The 23,939-nt window shown below is 33.8% G+C and overlaps 1 protein-coding gene across 1 annotated transcript; it reads right to left on the minus strand.

Annotated features, from left to right (window-relative positions):
- Positions 1–2,381: 2,381 nt before the first annotated feature.
- Positions 2,382–21,973, minus strand: LOC149901221 (putative inorganic phosphate cotransporter). The gene is made up of 9 exons (XM_090111585.1): positions 21,798–21,973; positions 12,147–12,273; positions 8,589–8,676; positions 6,974–7,216; positions 5,970–6,141; positions 5,019–5,161; positions 4,551–4,771; positions 4,108–4,408; positions 2,382–3,343 (listed from the first exon to the last, which is right to left on the minus strand). Exons 1-9 carry the CDS (start codon positions 21,820–21,822, stop codon positions 3,152–3,154), a joined length of 1,512 nt encoding a protein of 503 aa, XP_089967711.1. The 5' UTR covers positions 21,823–21,973; the 3' UTR covers positions 2,382–3,151.
- Positions 21,974–23,939: the final 1,966 nt, after the last annotated feature.

The raw sequence follows: 23,939 nt of genomic DNA on the forward strand, positions 1-23,939 counted from the left end.
TATCGTTTATAGACTTTTTATTGTTAATAATTGGGTTTATTGATTGAGATTGGAGTTTTTTGGAATATGGATTATTGTAGGGACTCCTTTTATAAATTTAATGATTAAATCTTTTTCACCATTTTTAGTACGATTTTCTAGTTCATTTTTAATCTCATTGAAGTAGTTTATTTGAGAGGGAGTGCGATCGGAATAAATCTTGATGTGTTCTGGAAATTTTTCTTTATTGCGGAGTATAATTTTAGCTGTTTGTGGTTCTTCAAAACATACCTTAATTTTGCGGTTCTTGCCTGGTACAAATTTACCGAGCCGAAATATTTTTGACGGTTGTGGGCAGTTTTCAATTATGCTAGAGAGTAGGGAATTAATTTCACTTGTATCTTGTCCTGAATTATTGGAGTTATTCTCTGATAAACCTGTTATTATTATATTTTTTTCTCTTATTATTCGCTCACGCAGTTCACGAATTGTTTGTTCATTTGACAGTAACATTTTTCCGGGTAATGTAGGAGGAGATCCGATTTTTAGGGCCGATAAATCAGTTTCCAAACAGGTAATTTTTTCTTCTTGTGTGGTAATTTTTAAATTCAATTCTGTAAGTGAAGTTTTCATATCATCATGTGCCTTCATAAGAGTAGAAGTCGATTCTTTTATGCATTTTATTTCTAAACCAATTTCTGAAATGTTTTCGCGCACCTTATCCATATTTTGCTGTTGAGATGTAACGAATTTCTCGAGCAACGTAGTCATTCGCGATAGCTCATTACGCATTTCGCTTATTTCTTGGTTACAACTACATAAATCTGGTTGTTTTCTCTTACGAGTTGTTATTGTAGATATTGATGGTTCCACAGTAATTTTTGATAAGTCCGGCTGCGAACTGCAGCGTGATTCGGAATTATTCGGTGATCGTAGAAGACTCATAACTAGTATATTTTGTTAAAGTTTCAATATTGTAAACACGTTCAAGCGACAGCGCAGTAAACAAAACTTAAGTTATAATATTCACTTGATTTGCGGCAGTGTCTATAAAACGTTGAAAAATGCACGTTATTACAGTGAACTTAGAGTGCACGGGTATGTTGTGTTCGGTTATCAATCGCACACCATTGCTTGTGACTTGTTGATTCTCACATCTAAAAAGGCACTAGTAGTGACGACACTTTTTTAAATAATGAACTGTAAATCACTTGCATTAAGGTTCTTTTTTGATTGAAATACTATTATTTGTTTAGCACAGATATTTTGTAACACGTCCGCTCACTAGCACGGCGACGGACGACTCTTCTAGTTACCAACTTTCCCCTAATCGAAACGATAATTCAGTAAACATTATGGTTTACACTTTACGTAAACAATTAACGAAAAGCAAGCTTTACTTAGCTTTCAGGTTGTAATTGAATTTCCGACTTTTTGAAATGAAAATAATATATGTATTTAAAAAAATAATATATTGGTGCGTACAATGAAGTTTTCGTTGTTGGGTACCGTGTCAGATAAGCGGACCGTAATCGAATTGGTATATATCGCTAGAATAATAGATATAGACTGATTCAATGTTTTAGTATTTATATTTTAGACAAAGAGGGCAAAGCCACGGGCGGAAAGCTAGTTATATGTTAATTAATTTACCAAATACCTTATCACTTATGTTAATTTAAGAATTTACCGTAGTAATTATTTAGTATATAAGGGCCGATTTTTCAATGCTTGGATAAAACTTATCCGTCCAATAAAGTATTACACGATAATATTAAAATGTCACGTAAACTGTCAAATACGGCCAATTAGAATACGTTTTTGAAATGGTTGTTTTATACATTATTCGACGAATAAGTTTTATCCGAGCATTGAAAAATCGGCCCTTATATACATAAATAATCACTATACAGTGAGCAACGCGACGTTAATACATAACATATAGTTACAAAATATTAAGAACTAACTAAGTCAATACTATCTTTTTTTATCACTAAGAGCAATTCGCTGATATGTTTCACCATCTTAATACAATTAAATTCCCAATACATTTCTCATTAATGTTTTTAATAAAATCTGATATAGGTAGACCGCAGATTAACCATAGAACCTACCTAACATACCCTAGCGCTCTATTATTTAAACAGGACAACAATGGGAACTGGGATGTAATGAAAAATCTAGTTATGATTATAAATAATTTAATTTTACATTTAAATAACATACAATTACATATAATAAAACATCACAGTCACATACATAATATCATTGATTAAAATATAGGGGATATAAACCACACTAAGTAATTCGTTTCTTATTCTTATTCACTTAATTTATTTTTCTCAGGGTCATTTTTATAATATCTGAGTTTATAGTTTATAGTTTATAGTTTATAGTTAATACATTTGATTTTTTTGTAGTTAAGTAATTAAAGAAGAGACAAAAAATGTTTCAAACAATTAAGTACAATAGGTAGGCAAATATAAAATGACATCTATAATAAAAATTAAAAACACAATTTATATACTCTAACAAAACCATAGTCAAATACTAAAATTATTACATCGAACTGTCAGTGTACAGCAGTTTTTATTATTCACTGTGATATCTGTTATATTCGTATAAAATACTTGAGAGCACTCATTATGTACTCTAAACAAAATAGATTCTTATATGTATAATGTTAACATTTTTTAAAACTTAGCACATCCGCAATAAATATATCGTATAATATATTCTATAGGTATATGAAACATTGATAAAGATTTAATTTTTATCGAATTAATATCTAATAAATAACTCTTCTCTGCAGCTACCTTTGTAAAAAGATTTTATGAAAAAAATTCAGATCTCGTCAATTACTTTAATCGTTTTGTTATACATTTTGCGAAAATCTGAATTTAAGTTTACTTAACTTTGACTTAACATAAATATTTGTAATAAATTTAAATTCAACAATTTTTAATACAACGTAAACGTAATGTAAGTAAACAATTAACACAAGTGAGCATACAATCAATATTAGGTACGCATTGTTCAACAATTTAAATAATAATTAATTTTATTCTTTTATTTTTTTGGTGTGGCAAGCAATTATAAACGTCAAATAATTTCATCACTTCCTGTACGCGCTTCGCGTAATGACTTAAACCAAGATTAATCTAATTGAAGTTTAATTTTTTATCTGTACTGTAACTGTGGTGTCATTAGAATTCGCACTGGGCCTCTTGTTTTCCTCTTCAACCGGTTCAACGTAGTTCCAAGATTGCGTAACTCCTGTTCCGAAGAGTATGAAATAAACCGCAGATATGATATAGAGGGAAGCACCCGTCAAAAAGACTGGTCGCCAATCTGCAAATCCGTTCTGGAAATAAAATAAAGTTGATTATTTAGGAGAAAGCATAATAGGTATATAGTTTGAACACTGGATAAAATACTACGATAGTAGTAAATAGCATGAAATGAATAAAGATTATTATAAGTACAATAAAAAATAAGAACGTGTATTAAATATACCGAGAATACATTATCAGGAAACCATCGAGCCGTTCACTATGATTCATACAAACAAAACGCACAACATTTTAATAAATAGAATTCAGATAAATATCATCTGTCCGTTTTAAGCGCGTCACACACGGTGAAGATACTATAATATTTTATCTTAAGATACTGTTATATTTTATATTACAGTATCTTAACGCTTCCGGTATCAGCGTTCGGACCATCATTTTTCTTTTTGTCATTGCGTACCACCCACCCCTGTAGAACCGCCATCCTGTTACAAATGACGCGAAATTTTGTGGGTCATTTGTAACAGGATGGCGGTTCTACAGGAGTCTTAGTACGCAATGACAAAAAGAAAAATGATGGTCCGAACGCTGATACCGGATGCGTTAAGATACTGTAATATAAAATATAACAGTATCTTAAGATAAAATCTTCACCGTGTGTGACGCGCTTTATACTACGAGATATCTCAGACATTCGTTTTGCAATTGTTTTATCCTTCAATTAAAATCCTTCGCAGTGTTTTTCCACAATGAAAATTCATAATAAAATTCTCATCATTCGCCCATCAATCTGCGCATTTATGGCGTTATTAATAAAGATGAAATTACTACTTACGCCATGCTTAGTGAAATACGCCGTGACTAAAGGTGTGACGAAACCAGCGGTGTTGCCGATACCATTCGCAATGCCGTACAGTGTTCCCGCAAAGTTTGGTGCCAGGTCTTGATGGTTGACAAGATTGGTTAGTGTGGCCGCACCATTAGAGCCCATAGAGAAGGTGATAATGGCCACAGAGAGTATGGGAGCGCATCCCGTGTAACCGAGCCCGATTAGCAGTAGCCCGGGGACTACGTGTGAGAATAGACAGAAGAACTTCCTCATAAAGGTGGTTGATACCATGTTTTGTTTGACGATTCTGTAAATAAAACATTTAATGAGTTAAGACAATATGGACAAAAATTACCGTACTATAAACTGGACACAAAAATCATTAAAAAATAAAAAGCAATAAAATGTACCTACACAATGTAGAAAAATTATGAAACTTGGTTACTGACCTGTCACCAATAGCGCCAAAGATGATGGAGAAGATCATTCTAGCCAAGTATGGTAATGAAGACAATGTGCCGGTAGATGTAAGGTTGAAGCCGAGGGCACTAGACACGTATTTAGGAGCCGCTGTCATCACGAAGTACAAGCCCCAATTGTTACCATAATGCAAAACTATCATAGCCAGGAACGGTAGTGATGTGAAAATCTTACGGAAAGGCGGGACCATCTGAAAAACAAGATTTTATACAGTTATAAATTTCACACAAATATTAATTTCCAAAAAGTTCTATTTAAAAAGTTTGGTGGAATACATTTTCAGGTTAAATTTAGCTCTACCATACTAAACTTAATTAGCAAAAAATTACTACCGAGCGTAAATATACCCGTAGGTACTACAATCATAAAGCATCAGATTACGAACAACATAATGAGCTATTGTCTAAAATTAAAAAAAAATGTTTATCTGAACTTACCTTCGTGTGACTGGAACTAACAACTTTATCGCCAATAGCTCCCAGAATATAGGCTTTTTCTTTATCAGTAATTCTGGGATGTTGGACGGGGGAGTCGTATACGAGTATCCACCAAGCAACACACCATACCGCGGCAATTATTCCTATGAAATATAAAATGTATTAGGAACTATGAACAAGGAGAAATCTTAAACAGGTAAATAAAATAAATAAAGACGTATAAGTCGACAAGTAAAGAACAGTCGTGAGTAGTGAGCATTGTTTTCCTTCTTTCCATGATATACCTAGGTCTCTAGACAACAAAAGTTTTTTACTATAGTTGAAGAAACTTCGTAGTAAAAACTAAGCAGCTTAATTAAATAAGTATTACTTATGTGAGCACAAACACACAATGAGATAAATAATAAATAATATATGATTATTTATCTCATTGTGCCTCCAATATATTCTATTTCACTAAGTCATTTTAGGACCATTGCATTATTACCTAGTAACACACATTGTTTTACATAAAAGGGACATTAATTTTAGAAGACGGTATGACAACATGATATACTTGTACAACATTTATTATATAGATTTGAATATGAATATTAAGTAGGTACGAACAATCTTTACATTTGCAATAATTGGCAACAGACCGGCACGGGCATAATATCACTGATTACGTTTATGAAATGCTTATTTATTTCCAATAATACCTATTATGAACTCGCTATGTCATAAAAGATAGAAAACGCCACAATAAAGACGTATTGAATTTAAATATATGGAAAAGTGTGTTAACAATATATACTATACTATTTGGAACGTTATATATATCGTCTGAATATTTTACACCTAGAAAATAAAATATAAATATAGGTAAGTATGTGGAAGCTGAGAATTGAGATTTGACAAATTTATTTTCAAGTCAAATCTTATAATTAATTAAAATCAATATCATATTACCAGGTACATAAAATGCGTAATCCCAGCCGAATTTCTCAATTAGTGGTCCGGTGAGAGACCACGTGACCACCGTTCCAATAGCACCGCCAAGCAATGCGCTCACAAACTTCCCTTTTTCAGCTGGTGGCGCCCAGTGGGCCACTAACGCATGTAATGCAGGAAATAAGAAACCCTGAAAATAAAATACTTCATTAAAAAGACAGTCAAATTGAAAAGAACAAAGATCAAAGGTCAAGGTTTTGTGGGAACATTTGCGATCCTTAAATTCAGGTTTCAAGTGATTAGTATTTAGTAACGAGCTTTGACCCTCGAATTCGTTTGCTTATTTACACTGACAGCATAATATTCCATTTTAACTTTAAAAGGTTTTAACACTAAGTTTATCTTAAGCTTAAGTGGTTAGAATCCCAAGAAGTATTTAATAATTTACAGGCATGCCATACACAATATAATTGAGTGTTGAGAATAATTATTTATTTATATAATGATGCTAGTTCTGTAATTTACGCCTTTGTAAAATGACGTCGCACAAGTGGCGCAGGCCGCAGAAGTCATTCATTTGGTCACGTGATTTTTATCTACTACCGATTTTTTTGTCACATTTTCCAGCTGAATATTAATGAGATATACATAAAGGTTCTTAAGATTGCTGGGGACATAACCGCGAATAGAAATAAAACGGAATGTGTCCTTACCTAATGAGCCAACATAAGTACTTGTTTTTACGTCTATTTTGAGTTTACTCGTCAATTTGAATAAATTAGTATAAGGAAATCATTGAGAAAAACTAAAATTCGCCGTTTTATCAAAATGCAATGTCTGTTGAGCATATTTGTTCATCAATAAATTTTAAAATACTTAACTTAGATATTCTATACTATGTTTGTGTCTATAACTACTTGTATGACTGTACAAATTTACGTTTGATGTTATCTTTGCGGAAAATTAATAACTTGCGAACAATGCAAATACATCTTAAATTACAATGAACATTAAAATCTTACCGCCGCAAGTCCGATCAGAAATCTGACAGCAACCAAAACCATATAATGCAGTCTCGCTGCCTGCGGGCTAAGTATGGTCAGTATGGCACTGATGAGCATCGTGATGAGCACCACCCGCCGGGGGCCCCACACCTCAGCTGCAGTCCCGCTCAGCAAGCTGGTGATAGCATACCCCCAGAAATAGCCAGAGAGTACGTACGCCTGCTCTTGCGTCGTCCAATCGAATGTTACTACGCCATCCGGCTGAAGAGGAATCAAAATATAGGGAATAAATAAACAGTAGCTTTTTATCATCAGGGTTAATAAGTTCCTGTGCTTAACTTTTAAAACTTATAAAAAGTATTTCATCATCATCATCATCAGCCCATATACGTTCCCACTGCTGGGACACGGGCCTCCTATGAGGCTACAGGCCATAATCCACCACGCTGGCCAAGTGCGGGTTGGCGGATGACACATGTCGTCGAACTTTTGATTCTTCGACATGTCGGTTTCCTCACGATGTTTTCCTTCACCGTTCGAGCAGTGGTGATGTTACAACATGCGCAGATAAATTGAAAAATCAATTTATTTTCTGCGCGCTCGCCTGGTCTCGAACCCCGGACTTATCGATTCGAAGTCCGAGGTCTCACCACTGAGCCACCACTGCTCCCAAAAGTATTTAGCTCACAAATATGTAACAATTTAATGGCGGCTCTCCTCTCCTGCTTTCTCCTGCTAAATAAATCCTTTCATAAGAGTGTCATACCCAAAGAGTGCAAAACATCGAGAATAATACAAAGAAAAACAAATAAAATAGAAGTATGTACTTTCAAGTCTCGACTCTATGGAGACAACAGATATGTATATAAAATGGAGATACTCATTTAACAATAGGTACATTCATTATTATATGTACTTAATGAACCAACATGTTATAGGTTTTTGCTGGCTATTTGTTTTATTTGAACTTAAGAAAACCGCAAATACCTATGACATCACACAGTCCTCGCAGTAGCAATTTGACTTTAATGGATCAAACAAAAAACATTGTAATCTTCATATTTTTTCTGATATCTACGTAACCCCTTAATACATTAACCAATGTAGAGTTAAACGACGAAGAGCTGTTAATGGTCAATTGAGAGAACTTTAAACTAATTTGGTCATCTTCTTGGAAAATTTTATAAAATGAGTACAACGAATTGTTAAGCATTGCCAATTTTACAGTAATATGACAACTTATAATTATTGGTTTTAAAACTAAGTAAATAATACCAGTATAAACATGCGTTTGTTTCCGATTCGTAAATACTACACTTAACTGTTTACATTTTTACTGTGAATTTCCATTTTATTTTTAGAAAGTCATAGCAGATAGAGAGATATCAAACTTACCTATTATTGACAGCCTTTACATAATTTTGGCCTTCGTTATCGCATCATAATATGTAATCGGAATCGATTGTTACTCTTACTTGTATAAACAAAACAAGTAACAACAGATTCATATCATGACATAACAAATATCGGGTCTTACTGTTGATGGGTCTAGATAAAAACATACATTACAATCCCTTTATAGCTGCATTTATTTGAATAAGTACCTACGTCAAAAGTACAAAATATAAATTACCTGTCTCGGCTCTGCCTTTGTGACGGTCATAGAATCATTATGTAATGAAATGTCAGCATTCGCGATGGCCTTGCATTCGCTTTCCACCCTGTGAATAACAAAAGAATTGTTTGTACTCAATGTTCGTTACAATTTTATTATTATTGCCGTTAATAGAACTGTAAAAATTACAACAAATCACGTGTCTTATTGAATGCATGCGATTTAAAGACTAAAAAAATTACAGCCGTATTTAGATTTATTTTAAAATTGTTTTGAAGTGGTTGAATACGGATTGCGTCAATACTTAGTTGAAATTCTAAGAAACTGCTAAAAATGGTTTTTAAGAATTTGATTGTAACCTGTCGTCTGTCGACTACTTTGTTATCTTGGAGCGGCATTTTTTTTTAATATAAAAAATGTCTTTTATGCTCAAAATTATATCTCTTTTAATAAATACGTCATTATTTTTAAGCACTATTTGATAATATACTTAAACTTATCAAGATTTTAAGAATACCTAGAAACAAACAGCAGAAGATGATAAAATTTTCCAATTTCACAAATCCATCTTGTCATAACTGAAGACCACTTTTTTTTATCTCAAGTCAGTAGATAAAATATTGTATATGTTTGTATTTTGTAGTAAGATAATTCAGTGGAAAATATTTGCATAATATTATGTTACAGTTAAAACCAGTTTTTTGATAGGACGTGTTTTGCCCAGTTAAATCGAGTTTTTACTGAATGCCCTTTTTAAAACTAGAATTAACTGATTTTCAAAATTGAATATCAGTTAAAGTTGAGAATGAACAACCACACCACCAATATGTAGTTGCTTAATTCTACGCTCATAGTGATTCAATACGATTCACGTACCTCTATCTCAAAATTAAGTTACGTTTGAAGCACTTTGAAGGTGACTCGTGCACACATCACGAAATCACGTTTAAATCATTGCAAAACAGCTGATCACAATAGTATCTACATAGTAATGAAGGGGGAAATTTTTATTTTATATATGGTGTACCTATGTTTTACGCATTTTAGATGTCAATATTTTGTAGACGCTAATTTTATATATTTAATGCGATATATTCTTGGCTCTTGCACGCTAGTTGTAAATATTTTGGCCACTTAGGTACTTAAAATACAGACCTTGACGCTTCTCAATACGGTCTAGACTCCAAAAAATGAATTTATAATGTTTACTTTTATATATAGCATATCCTATCCCGGCAAAATATTGTAGCTTTAGGTAGAGTCACCGGCAGAAAATGTGTATTGAGAATTATGATCGTAACATAATATTATACTTGCAGGTAATTATATAAATACATAATAGGCTATAAGATTATATTGCTTCTTAATTAGAAAACATAATATTTTCAGCTTTATTGTGTTTAATATTTAATGCGATCTTCCTCCAGAGATTTCATGCAAGTTTTATTGTTTTAGCTTTATCTAATAAAATCATTGTTTAATTACACAAAGTTTTCTATACGATGTGGTTGGCATTGATTTATAATTCCAATGAGAGACCTTTGCCTTTTATAAGGTAATAATAATGGATGCACAATCTATTGCGGCTTTATTTACAGGATGATTTTTAATTAATTTTTGATAACGATATTTTTTTTAATTGCTATTTAATTACAGTAACGCATTTTTTGTATCTATAGGTAGGTACTTTACCCCAACCCCGCCGTATCGTTAGAACAAGCAGAATGACACTGAACACTTGAATTAAAATATTATGTGCAGGCCATTTCACATAACCTAAACACACTAGATCAATTGATGAAAACAAAATATTTTGCAACGCGTAAAAAACCTAACCGAATGAATTAAAACTTAATTGAAGATTAAATTTTATAAACCCCAAATTCCAAGTCCACCTTTTGTGTTGTAGCTGCTATCTTGAATTTGAAAATATTGGGATTTACTAGATATAATTTGCTACTAGAAAACGGCTAATGATCATCAATCAGTTAAAAGAAAACGCAAAACAGATTTTGATGAAACATGGCTAAGAACACTCGGGATAAAATTGACCATACCTTACAGAAAATAACTAAGTAAATGAAAATCGGTTCATCCGTTATGAACACGGATTGGAAACTATGATACCACAGACACAGATAGCCAAATTAAACTTTATTCATCATTTGCGACGAGGGTTCAAAAGCTCATTTTTAGCTTTATAAACGCTTTAAATATATTTCTTTCTGTTATATTCCTAAAATTATAGCCCGAAAGTATAAAAATCTATGAATTTTGACAGAAATACCTTGATTGATTAACTGCAGCTTCGTGTCATCGCCGAGAAGGCATCTAGCCTTGATGGTTCACGGAATCCGATAACGTTATTTTATTTATTTACCTTGGATTTTTGCGAGATGATATTATGTGGGAATGTACCAAGGTGTTTAGTTAAAATAACAATAAATCTATCAACGGCTCAGCATGAATTAGAATTCAAGGAAATTTAAAATCTAACTGCAACCAACAGCAACCACAGATTATATACACTATACATGTAATTAGTATCTTATCTAATAAGTTATACCTACATGAGGGAGAATAAACACTTCATTCAAAACTTAACGATTGCATCCTTATTCCTTATATACTAACTTGATTTAATGTTGAGAATTTGTTCACAAAATGTTTGTTTTTTAAATTGTTGAAATATTCACACATTTATTAATTTATTATATAATTAATTAAGCTATTTGAATATTTTTTGAAGATTCAGAGGTTGGGGATATCAATATTCAATACCAAGGAAATATTAACAAAATCACTATACAAGTATACATACTACATTCTGTGAACCAGTATTGCAACATTCTTAACACAAAAACCATATAAATGTATGATATTCTAAAGATCACATTCCATTGAACCAGAAAATGTTAAAAACAATCGCTATTTATCAAAATTTCTAGACATAAAAATAAATCAATTTATTTATGTATGCTCTATCCATTAAATGCCAATCAATAACGTTCGACGAAACGTATTAATAAACCCAATCCAAGAAATCTTGAATGCGGCTTATATTTTGACGAGCGCAGACAGAAATTACGTAAAAATCTTGTTTTGATCAAAACAAACAACTATATATTGAGGTCAAAAAATAAAGTTGAATATCAGATAAGTTACGTAGTTAGTGAAATGTAAATCAATAGAATGTGTTGACAGCTGTAGAAAGCGTATTGGCACTTGTGAGAAAAATATATTTTCCCTTGGAAAGGTGGTTCTATAATTAATAATAATGACTCCCCTAACCTTAAGGGCAAGGTTACAGGGTACAATCGACACCAATACATTTTAATAAGTATTTTTCTGTGTGCAAGGTATCATCTTCATTAGATTGAGAACCAAAAACCTAACCTAACTTTGTGAATATAAGAACTACTATAAGTAGATACAGAAATGAAAGACCTACAGGTTAGGTAGGTCTCAATCTAGGTACACCTAGATTGAAGAGTCTAGGTTAAATAACGATATTCATAATTATAGACTTATTATTAAACTAAAATACAGTATAATTCATGAATTTAAAATACTAACGTTTTTGACGACTTGCTCTCTGGCACCATCGCTATAATGTTGACACTCATATTCACTCGCAACATGTAGTTCACCCAACAGGCGAAAAATAACATGATCGCTACATTGAACCTCGCCGGAACCGCGTCTGAAACAAAAAATAAATTAAATGCAGGACTGGACTACATAGCCACAGCAAATTAGATTCAGAATCGTCGATCAGATCGAATAATTCGTGTAGTTTTGAAAGTTACTACAGTTATTCCTAAAGGTGTCCCGATGAATATACTAAAAGCCCCCGAGGGAGGGACACAAGCCGGCGGCGGGGGAGGGGGGGAAAGGTCTCTTTTTCAAGGTTTTTGCTTGTAACTCGAAATTTTTTTCATAATATCTCTTTAGTGACTTCTACATTAATTATCTACATTAAATTTCCTATAAATTACGTCTCAACATTTTTACTGAACGATCAATACTTTAGGAGATACAGAGTATTAAAGGTAAGAAAAATAAGAAACAACACAGTTTTACAAATTTTAATTATAAAAAGAAATAACATCTTTTTTTGCACGAGTATGCCGACTTATTAGTCAAATTGTGTTTCATCTTCGTCATCTTTATCACTAACATCGATAGGGGGTCCATTAGTACAAGCTCCTAGGCAGCCGTTACAGATAAGACTACACATTTAATGCCCGCTTTTCGGCAACTGCATTTTCCGGAACATCCACTTTTACATCGGCAAAAAATTGAATTTAACAACGCTTCAGGAGCAGGAGGATCCAAGGTCGTGATTGGTTCTAAGTATCCATCTACTCTTCGCTTCCAACCCCATATTTCAGGAGGCAGTTGGTTCCCAAGCCACTCCTGTACTTGATGGAATACTCTGTAGGCGTGATATTTTGCTGACCCTTTGGTAGGGGGGAGGGAAGAAAGATTCGGTTTGGGCTTGGTACAAGATTTCAGAAAAACTGTGAATCGATGTCTGTTGATCTCAGACTAAGTACAGGGCGCTCGGTATACTGCAAGAAACATTTTTTCTCCGGCTTCTGCTATAACCTCCTGAGTTGACGTTGGGTCATAAAATACAGTTGCTATTTCCTTTAGTGACGGCTTTTGATCAAAAATCTTGATAATTGATGTTTTTCCCTTCCTGTAAATAGCTGAGGTTGTATCACACCCACTGAAACTACTTCTTCCCTCCCCCCTACCAAAGGGTCAGCAAAATATCACGCCTACAGAGTATTCCATCAAGTACAGGAGTGGCTTGGGAACCAACTGCCTCCTGAAATATGGGGTTGGAAGCGAAGAGTAGATGGATACTTAGAACCAATCACGACCTTGGATCCTCCTGCTCCTGAAGCGTTGTTAAATTCAATTTTTTGCCGATGTAAAAGTGGATGTTCCGGAAAATGCAGTTGCCGAAAAGCGGGCATTAAATGTGTAGTCTTATCTGTAACGGCTGCCTAGGAGCTTGTACTAATGGACCCCCTATCGATGTTAGTGATAAAGATGACGAAGATGAAACACAATTTGACTAATAAGTCGGCATACTCGTGCAAAAAAAGATGTTATTTCTTTTTATAATTAAAATTTGTAAAACTGTGTTGTTTCTTATTTTTCTTACCTTTAATACTCTGTATCTCCTAAAGTATTGATCGTTCAGTAAAAATGTTGAGACGTAATTTATAGGAAATTTAATGTAGATAATTAATGTAGAAGTCACTAAAGAGATATTATGAAAAAAATTTCGAGTTACAAGCAAAAACCTTGAAAAAGAGACCTTTCCCCCCCTCCCCCGCCGCCGGCTTGTGTCCCTCCCTCGGGGGCTTTTAGTATATTCATCGGGACACCTTTAGGAATAACTGTAGTAACTTTCAAAACTACACGAATTATTCGATCTGAATAAATTAATTTTCCCATACTAACAGCAATAGAAATAAAAAAATATAAGAAGTTCTTATATTGATTGCGAGAACAAAAAACAAATTTTGTCGAGATTCCGACGAAAAAGCTGCAAGTTCGTATACAAATCTATATACCTAGGTATATATAAAACTGAAATAGTGACTGTGAGGAGAGGTGACTGAAATAGTGATCTATCAACGCACATCCCAAACCACTGGACGTATCGGGCTGAAATTTGGCATGCAGGTAGATGTTAGGACGAAGGCATCCGCTAAGAAAGGATTTCCCGAAATTCTTGCGGGAACGCGACGGGGAAAAACGGGGATGCACGTACAGTCGTGGGCGGTAGCTAGTGAAGTAATTAATATTTATTTGACACGCAATTAGATTGTGTAAGTACATTACTCGATTAATTCATATTTTGCAATATTTGAGTTCATAATTTAGTAGATATATAAATTATAGTAGGTATCTCTATGTACGGCTGTATCTATTATTTATCTAGTATTACCACAGATTAGTAAATAGTTACTACGTTTTATTATGCTAATAATATTATCTCCCATATTTAATGTCGTTTGTTTATGTACTAAAGCATAAACTTGTAACTATAATGAAACAACAAAATAACTGTAAATTATGCCTCTAAGCAACATCTACTTATTGTTAAAAAGTAAGTAATAGTAGGTATAATAGCCTATCTATAATTCTATACGTAATACGTATAGATATTTACTAATAAGACATTTTTTCAAAGAGTTGTTAATCAATATAAACAGAATTGGCATTTTGCTTTATGTAATCCTAATATAAGGTGCGAATGGAGCTTGGGAATTCCCCGTACCTGTTACAAGTTTGACGCTAATATAACGAGGCTTTTCACTTACGACCGAATTAATTGCTTTTAATTCACAGGTAAAAAATCTTATTATTAATCGTCTTATCTCTTGTATAATAACTTACAGTGTAATCCGTCGTTTGCCAGATAAATTGGGTTTCTTATTCTAAAGTTATGAGGGATTTGCGACAATCGAAGAAATATAAAACAAGTAGGTATTACAGTAAAGGGCAGTTTCCTGCTTGTCAATTTTTGTGTCAATAAAATTTTAAATACAGTTATTAATATTTCACAATTAACTTCTCATAGTCAACCATACATAAATACGGAAATATTCTCTTGGTTTAGTTAAATATCTCATTGGAGTCAAGTGCACGGCCTCGCAGAAACCTGAAAGTGTGCTTGCGGAAGATTACTTTCGAAAACAATGTCAATAGCAGACTGACAGCGACTAGTTATTCTACAATAAGTAACTAACATTATTGCTAGACAATTACTAATAAATCGAGGCGACGCAAGCGAAAGCCAGTTTATAAATCTAGTTCAGATGTCTAAAAATCAAAGAAATTATAATATACATTGACACTTCATTTGAAGCGAGTAATTAATTATTTTTTATTTACTTTCTTTAATACCCAGACCTAGATAGCTATCTGATTTAATCAAATAAATTAATTTTTAAATCCTATTGCATGATACCGTTCATTTCGCCAATAATGGACTGGTAAAATAGGTTTTTCTGTTATAATATGAATATTCTAGACAGCTTATACCTGCAATTATTGCTAGAGATGGTTTTTGCTCGGCCCTGGCCCGCATTTCGACCGATTAAATAATCAACATAAAACAGTGTGCTACAATAATAACTATCTATATACCTACATAATGCAGATTTCGACACATACCTAGGTGTAAATTTCAATTCTTGTGTATTAAAAAAATTATACAAATATTCCATTTTAGTCTAAAGCCATTGCCAGTGCTAATATTTTGGAACTTTTCTTACTTTGCAATAATCGCAAAGAAAATGTAAACACATCCATGGAATTTTATTAAATGAACTCAATATTTTTTTATTGCAACTACTGGACAAGATGCGTAATCTTTTTCTATCTTTTTAAGTTGAACCTATTCTAGACCTTGTTTAATAAAACAAGGAACTTTGTCTATTCTAAATTCTTTAGGCAGGCAGGTTTTCATCTTTATTTCGGATAATTTCTTAAAATGCGTATGATAGAGAAAAAGGAAATTCCTACTTTTGTTGCGAATACTCTCGATTATAGTTGTGTTATTTCACTTTCATATAATATAGGTAATAGGTATATTATGTTGACACAGTTTGTTATACCCAGTTTACATACAAACGTGTGAAATTCTCTCAACGTCTAGACTCCGTCTACTACACCGGGACATCCGGAAAGGACATATTATTTTACAATCGAACCAATTGAACGATCTCCTTTTGATATTATTTTTATTTTTTTACTAGGAAAACGAATATTTTAGTTAGCGCAACGAGGCCCTGTTTTTAAATACATTAGCCTAACTCTATAGAACTGACACATTCTATGTCGTGTACCTACAGAATTCGCAAAATACAGTGTAAAGTCAATTTTCCTAGGTTTTCGCACATACTATAATAGAGAAGAAAGTTCCAAGTTTTGCTTACAGTGTGTGAAAGTGCAAAAACGCTAATCGCGACAAGTTATTAGCCTTTGAGCCGTGGCGCGTGGGCAGAATGTCGCCGCGGTCTCCGTACTCGCGGCGCCATGTCGCCGGTAAAGCGAAAACTTTACACACATTACTGAATGACAGATATCGAACACACACTTTCAAGGAACTAATTAAACATGGCGCTAACGGTAAGCCCTACATACTTGTGCATAAAAATATTTATCGCTGTCGCACGCCACTAAATTTGCAAGTCAGTCGTAACAATGTATTATCAGTTGCGGAAGATTGTGTGAATAACGGATTACGATGACTTACCATATGGAAATATTAATATTCAGTTAGTTTACACATATTTTACTGTAAACAAATAATGCACAGGTTCGAACTTCGAATGCATTATACTTATTAAATATTTTCTAAGATATCGGCCTTAGTTCTCGGCAAATTGTCACGTTCCTGTTATAGATAAGAAAATACCCAAGATTGGCTACGTTTCATTAATTTCTATGCGTAATGTTTTTCAAGAATTGTTTCTTCTCTGTTTTTTGTTAATTGAAGTAAATGGTCAATTACACCATTTCCGTTGGAATTCACGTCATTCTATTTATTTGCGCAAACTGTAGTGACCATAGAGCGACCACTATAATTATGCATAGTTCCGCAATCAACCACCGATTTACGAAACTAACGTCAAAAGGATGAATGGGTAAAAAAATGCCACCCATGACCCAATGTTATTGTGTTAAAAGTTTAAAACCATTTATATAAAACTAGGTTTCCGCCCGCGGCTCCGCCCGCGCAGTCTTAGACTCGAAACCCGCATAGTTCCCGTTCCCGTGGGATTTCCGGGATTGCGTCATTTTCCCGGGATAAAAAGTAGCCTATGTCCTTTCTCGGGTATCAAAATATTTCCATACCAAATTTCATGAATTTTGGTTCAGTAGTTTAGGCGTGATTGAGTTACAGACAGACAGACAGAGTTACTTTCGCATTTATAATAATATTATAGTATGGGTGGAGGTAGGTATGTACTAAAAACTTAATACATAGTTAGGTGTATGATATACCACATACTATGATGCTTCTATGATGTATGCTCGTATTCGTAATATTTTTTTTTCATTTTGCAAAAATACGATAGATAGGTAATTAGTAATTACTTAAATATACAGGGTGTAATCGTTAAGTGTGCACAGGCGATTTTTCCGTAAGTATTACAGATAACAAAAAACTTTAAACTGATATCGAAAGTACTTAACCTAATGAGTAAAATGGCGGTAATAAATTTTTAAAAATAAATCGAGAAATAACAAAAAAAATTATCTTTAAACCCTCCCAACATTAAGTATGAAATATGAATATCCCATAATATACATTTAATATGAAAGATTTTAGCTTTCTGTTTCTTTTTTGGTTTTCTGCTTTAATTACTTCGCAAATTTGAAGTGGCATTTTCCACGCTTTTTCCGGACATCCGGATATTTTCCGGGGATTTTCCGAGCATTTTCCGGGCATTTTCCAGGCATTTTCCACGCTTTTTCCGGACATTTCCACGCATTTTCCGGATATTTTCCAGACATTTTCCAGACATTTCCCTGGCATTTTCCGGTTATTTTCCAGGATTTTCCAGACATTTTCCGGGATCTTCCCAGGCATTTTCCGGGGATTTTCCGAGCATATCCCGGGGATTTTCCGGATGTTTCCCTGACATTTTCCGGACATTTCCCTGGCATTTTCCGGGGATTTTCCACGCATTACCCAGACATTTTCCGGACATTTCTGAGGCATTTTCCAGGGATTTTCCAGGCATTTTCCGGATATTTTCCGGACATTTTCACGCATTTTCCGGATATTTTCCAGGGATTTTCCACGGTTTTTCCAGAAATTTCCACGCATTTTCCGAGCATTTCCCAGGCATTTTCCGTTTATTTCCGGGAATTTCCCAGGCTTTTTCCGGGGATTTTCCGAGCATTTCCCGGGGATATTCCGGATGTTTTCCAGACATTTTCCGGACATTTCCCTGGCATTTTCCGGGGATTTTCCACGCATTTCCCAGACATTTTCCGGACATTTCTCAGGCATTTTCCGGGGATTTTCCAGGCATTTTCCGGGGATTTTCCAGGCATTTTCCGGATATTTTCCGGACATTTTCACGCATTTTCCGGATATTTTCCACGGTTTTTCCGAAAATATCCACGCATTTTCCGAGCATTTCCCGGTTACTTTCCGGACATTTCTGAGGCATTTTCCAGGGATTTTCCAGGCATTTTCCGGATATTTTCCGGACATTTTCACGCATTTTCCGGATATTTTCCAGGGATTTTCCACGGTTTTTCCAGAAATTTCCACGCATTTTCCGAGCATTTCCCAGGCATTTTCCGTTTATTTCCGGGAATTTCCCAGGCTTTTTCCGGGGATTTTCCGAGCATTTCCCGGGGATATTCCGGATGTTTTCCCAGACATTTTCCGGACATTTCTCAGGCATTTTCCGGGGATTTTCCAGGCATTTTCCGGGGATTTTCCAGGCATTTTCCGGATATTTTCCGGACATTTTCACGCATTTTCCGGATATTTTCCACGGTTTTTCCGAAAATATCCACGCATTTTCCGAGCATTTCCCGGTTACTTTCGGGGCATTTCCCAGGCTTTTCCGGGGATTTTCCGAGCATTTCCCAGGGATTTTCCGGATGTTTTCCAGACATTTTCCGGACATTTCCCTGGCATTTTCCGGGGATTTTCCAGACATTTTCCGGGGATTTTCCGAGCATTTCCAGGCTATGTCAGGGAAATGTCCGGAAAATGCCTGGAAAATTCCCGGAAAATATCCGGAAAATGCGTGAAAATGTCCGGAAAAACGTGGAAAATATCACTTCAAATTTGCGAAGTAATTAAAGCAGAAAACCAAAAAAAGAAAAAGAAAGCTAAAATCTTTCATATTAAATGTAGGTACTACTCGACCAAGCCAACTAGACGCTCGGGTGGAATGCGGCCTCCCCGCCCGCTTACCGCCTCAGGTACCGCGTTCGCCTTAGTACGGTTCGCAGCATCGACGCATTCGTACGTTTCGCATCGCTAGTTATTTCTGTACTTTTTATTATTAATCGTTAAAGCTTGTTGTTGACTGTTAAGTTTTTCGTTGTAAATTACAACGTTTAAGTTTTTACTGTGTTGTTATTCATAGACAGCCCTCGAAATGGGGAAAAATAAGACTATTCATAGCGGAGAGCGAACAGTGATATTATTAATATTTTTTTTTTGCTATCTGTACCCGAGACATGGGCGGGTGACGTCACAGTTGAAAAGGGTCTAGTTGGCTTGGTCGAGTAGTATATGGGATATTCATATTTCATACTTAATGTATGGGAGGGTTTAAAGATATTTTTTTTGATATTTCTCGATTTATTTTTAAAAATTTATTACCGCCATTTTACTCATTAGGTTAAGTACTTTCGATATCAGTTTAAAGTTTTTTGTTATCTGTAATACTTACGGAAAAATCGCCTGTGCACACTTAACGATTACACCCTGTATACAAGTAAGTAGACCTATATTTGAAATAAATTTTCTTTATTTTAAGTAATTGTAAAAATATCGAATAGCTAGCACAAAACTTATTTTTAACGTAAATTACACAATGTTAGCCTCCATGAAGGGGTTTATTACATTTTTATAACCTTTCGTATAAGACATTAATGTTAAACAATTAAACAGTATCGTTTATTTTTATTAACACAATAAAGTTAAACCAAAATAAGTTTCTGCGAAATTTCTAGAGCTAATAAAGCGAACAGAAAGCCTCCTTTTGGAACAGGTTATATGACAAAACTCTAATCAGACAAGCACAGGTAGGTACCAAGAGGGCAAAATGCGTTTGTTTATTTTGATTCATATAAGTAAATTAAGTATTTCATTGTTATAAGTTCATTAACATTACTTAGTAAAAGACAATAATACATAATATTATGTTACTTTTGCTTGATATTAAAATATTCGCATGTCATAGATTACCTGTTACTTAGCCGTCTTCAAATTTTGTCATTCATAGGTATGCACTTTAGAAGACAAGTCAATTGAAGATAAATGGGCGAAACCACTCGTCCCTGAACATCTACAGAACAAATTAATTCTGTCCTTTTTATTAAAATTTATTACCCTTTAGCACAGAATAGTTAATAATACAGCCTATAGGTTCAATGGGAGATACTAGTATGTAGAAGTAGATACTTTTGTGGTCATGATGATAATTTATTGAAAATAACATTACGCATAAAATATACAAAACAATTTATATACAAACAAATTTTATGTTTAATGCCGTTTTATGTCGCAGCCATCTAGCATAATCAGACGTCTTATAATATTAGCCTAGACTATTTATTTAAAAAAAACATCATTTTACACGACACAATTAGAATTTGTCGTTAAAACTTGGGTCTGAGTTTATATAGGAACAGTTATGCGCGAATAAAACGTGACTGAAGATATTATTCATAAAAATAAATTATAATTAAAAAATAAGTCCCTTTTTATTGGGTGGAGCCATTAATTAAGAGAAGAAGTAAAAAATATGCGTTAATTGAACCTATTTAACATTTAAGACTAATAAATCTTTTTGGAATGTGTGTGTTTTTTTGCATATTAATTATAGTGCTCCAACTTGTTATCATGGGTTAATTAAATAATTATACCGAATCAAATTGTATTTCTTAGGCAACCTTCGCGATCTTCGTGGTTAGTTTTTATGTATTTTTTTGGTTAAAGTTATTTATACTGTTAATTTACTGACAAGAAAGGGGCTTGTTTAATTACATATAGGTATATTTGATTAAGCAATCGTATTGCTGCCTTATTGTATTTTTTTAGTACAAAATACAAATTATGCTACAGTATACTTATAGCTATTTTTACAACTTTATAGCAGGTAAGCATGATTTTTTATAAATTCACTGATATATAATGTTCACTTTAGTGAAGATGATTTCCGATAAATTTGACACTACCATGGACTACTACGTACCTAAATATAAGGTAGACCACAAGAGATTATTCATATTGAATTATCTTTAAACACTGTTTGTAATTTATTTTGAATTGCAGGTAGGTACTTATAGTTACGCAATTTATAAAACAATAGAAATGTACTTGTAATAAATCTCACATCATAAAAACTATAATTATTCCTTACAAAACTAATTACACTTTTAATTCACCTCGTTAAACTGTTATAATTTAGATATTACAAAAAGCGTACTCACCAAATAATTTTAAGTGTAACTTCATGTTTACAAATTTAATTGCACTATGCTAAACACAAATTCACACACACAAAATAAAATAGAAACTATATCCGCGCGAGGTTACAACGCAAGATGCGCGCGCGCTTGCCGTATTGCCTCTCTGCGACTGCCTTCCGCTAAAGCCTTGCAACCACTCGACCATACACTATTGTCAATGAACATTTACCACTTCACTGAAGCTACATACCTATGTTCTACTTAAATGGACTAAAATTTCTGTTTTGTATCACATAGATTTACTCAGGTGTATCCGATATATGCGCTTGCGCACGACAATTCCGAGTATCAGAACGAAATCATATAGCAATCTTCGATCGAGTTCATTAAACATTTAACTGTTCACGTTAACAATAAATAATTTATAACGCTCGCTGTAACTGAGATATAATTTTTGAATTATGTGTAATTTTGATTACATAACAGAATACCAGTAAGAAGATGATCGCATATAAATTATGCTTTGTTTGTAACGAATAACAGTAACTACAGGTTTTATTAGCCACAATTATTCATTATTCTCCGTAAAATGTTTAAAAATACATTCTAAAAATATCAATAAATTGTAGTGTCGTGAATATATTGTATATCATTCTAATATTTATAATGAATTTGTACATATGTCGCAGTCATCTAGTGGTTCTCTAGTTGAATATGCTATTTGATTGAATGACTAGCGCGCTTATTGAATGACAGTATTTAATTGAATGACTATGCCGAAAGTTGATAGACATGGAGTAAACGTAACGTTATATATATATATATATAGCCCTTATATAGCCCTTTGAACAGAGCAGATATAACGCTCGGCATGTTGTAAAGTAGGGTTGAGAATTTACTTTTTTCAAACGTCCACAAGCTGACGCTTGCGAGCCTTGTGTAGTTAAAAATACAACGAACCTAACCTAACCCACCCCCAAATCGAAACCAACGACTATGCTAAATGATGTTCAGTCAAGACGTTGAATATTACATTCAAGTTCAACTAGCTGCTCCGCGCGGTTTCACCCCCGTGGCTCCACTCCTGTTGCCCGTAGCGTGATGAAATATAGCCTATAACCTTCCTCGATAAATGGGCTATCTAACACCGAAAGAATTTTTCAAATAGGATCAGTAGTTCCCGAGATTAGTGCGTTCAAACAAACAAACAAACAAACTCTTCAGCTTTATAATATTAGTATAGAAGTATAGATAAGTTGACGAGTTGTCCATTAGTCATTCAATTAAATTTTGTCATTAGAAGAAAGTGCCAGTCATTCAATCAAATAGCAAATTCAACCAGATAACTGTGACAAATAGGTATCTACTAAATGACAGGATTTGACCAATGTTGTGAAAAAAGGATATAAAAGGCCTACGTCAGCAACTCTATCGCTGGAAATGAAGCTGAATTTTTAAAAATTCTAAGATACATCATTTTTATCTTATTATCTTAATAATTAGGGTTCCGTACCTCAAAAGGGAAAAACGGAACCCTTATAGGATCACTTTGTTGTCCGTCTGTCCGTCCGTCCGTCCGTCTGTCAAGACCCTTTTTCTCAGGAACGCGTGGAGGTATGAAGCTGAAATTTATATCAATTACTCAGGTCTACTGTCCCTTGAAGCTGTGAAAAAAATCAAACTTCTAAGCCAACGCAATCAAAAGATACAGCCGTTTATGCCGCAAATTTTCGACACTTGCAAGGGAATCAAAACCTACAGGGTGCTTCCCGTGAACTCAGAATCTTGAAATTTGGTACGAAGCAACGTCTTATAGCATAGATAAAGGAAAAATTACGAAAACCATAAATTTTTAGTTACATCACATAATATGTATATATGTATTTTTTTTTTATAATTTTAAACTTACTACCCATTTCCTCATAAACGCGTAGAGGTATTAAATTGAAATTCATATCAAATACTTAGATCTAATTGCCTTTAACCCGTGAAAAAAATAATTGCAGGTTTGTACGGAACCCTCGGTGCGCGAGTCCGACTCGCACTTGGCCGGTTTTTATTTTTTTATCGATTCACTTTCTTGTATTTCCCGAAAGTTGACAAAAAGAGGAAATTTAGACGTTAATTTAAAAACATCAATTCAACCATTTGCATCATACTAAT

This window comes from Colias eurytheme, chromosome 17, assembly GCF_061535395.1.
Source record: "Colias eurytheme isolate Ceu_HAF_F1 chromosome 17, ilColEury1 Martin Lab GWU primary, whole genome shotgun sequence".
Taxonomy (NCBI): Eukaryota; Metazoa; Arthropoda; class Insecta; order Lepidoptera; family Pieridae; genus Colias; species Colias eurytheme.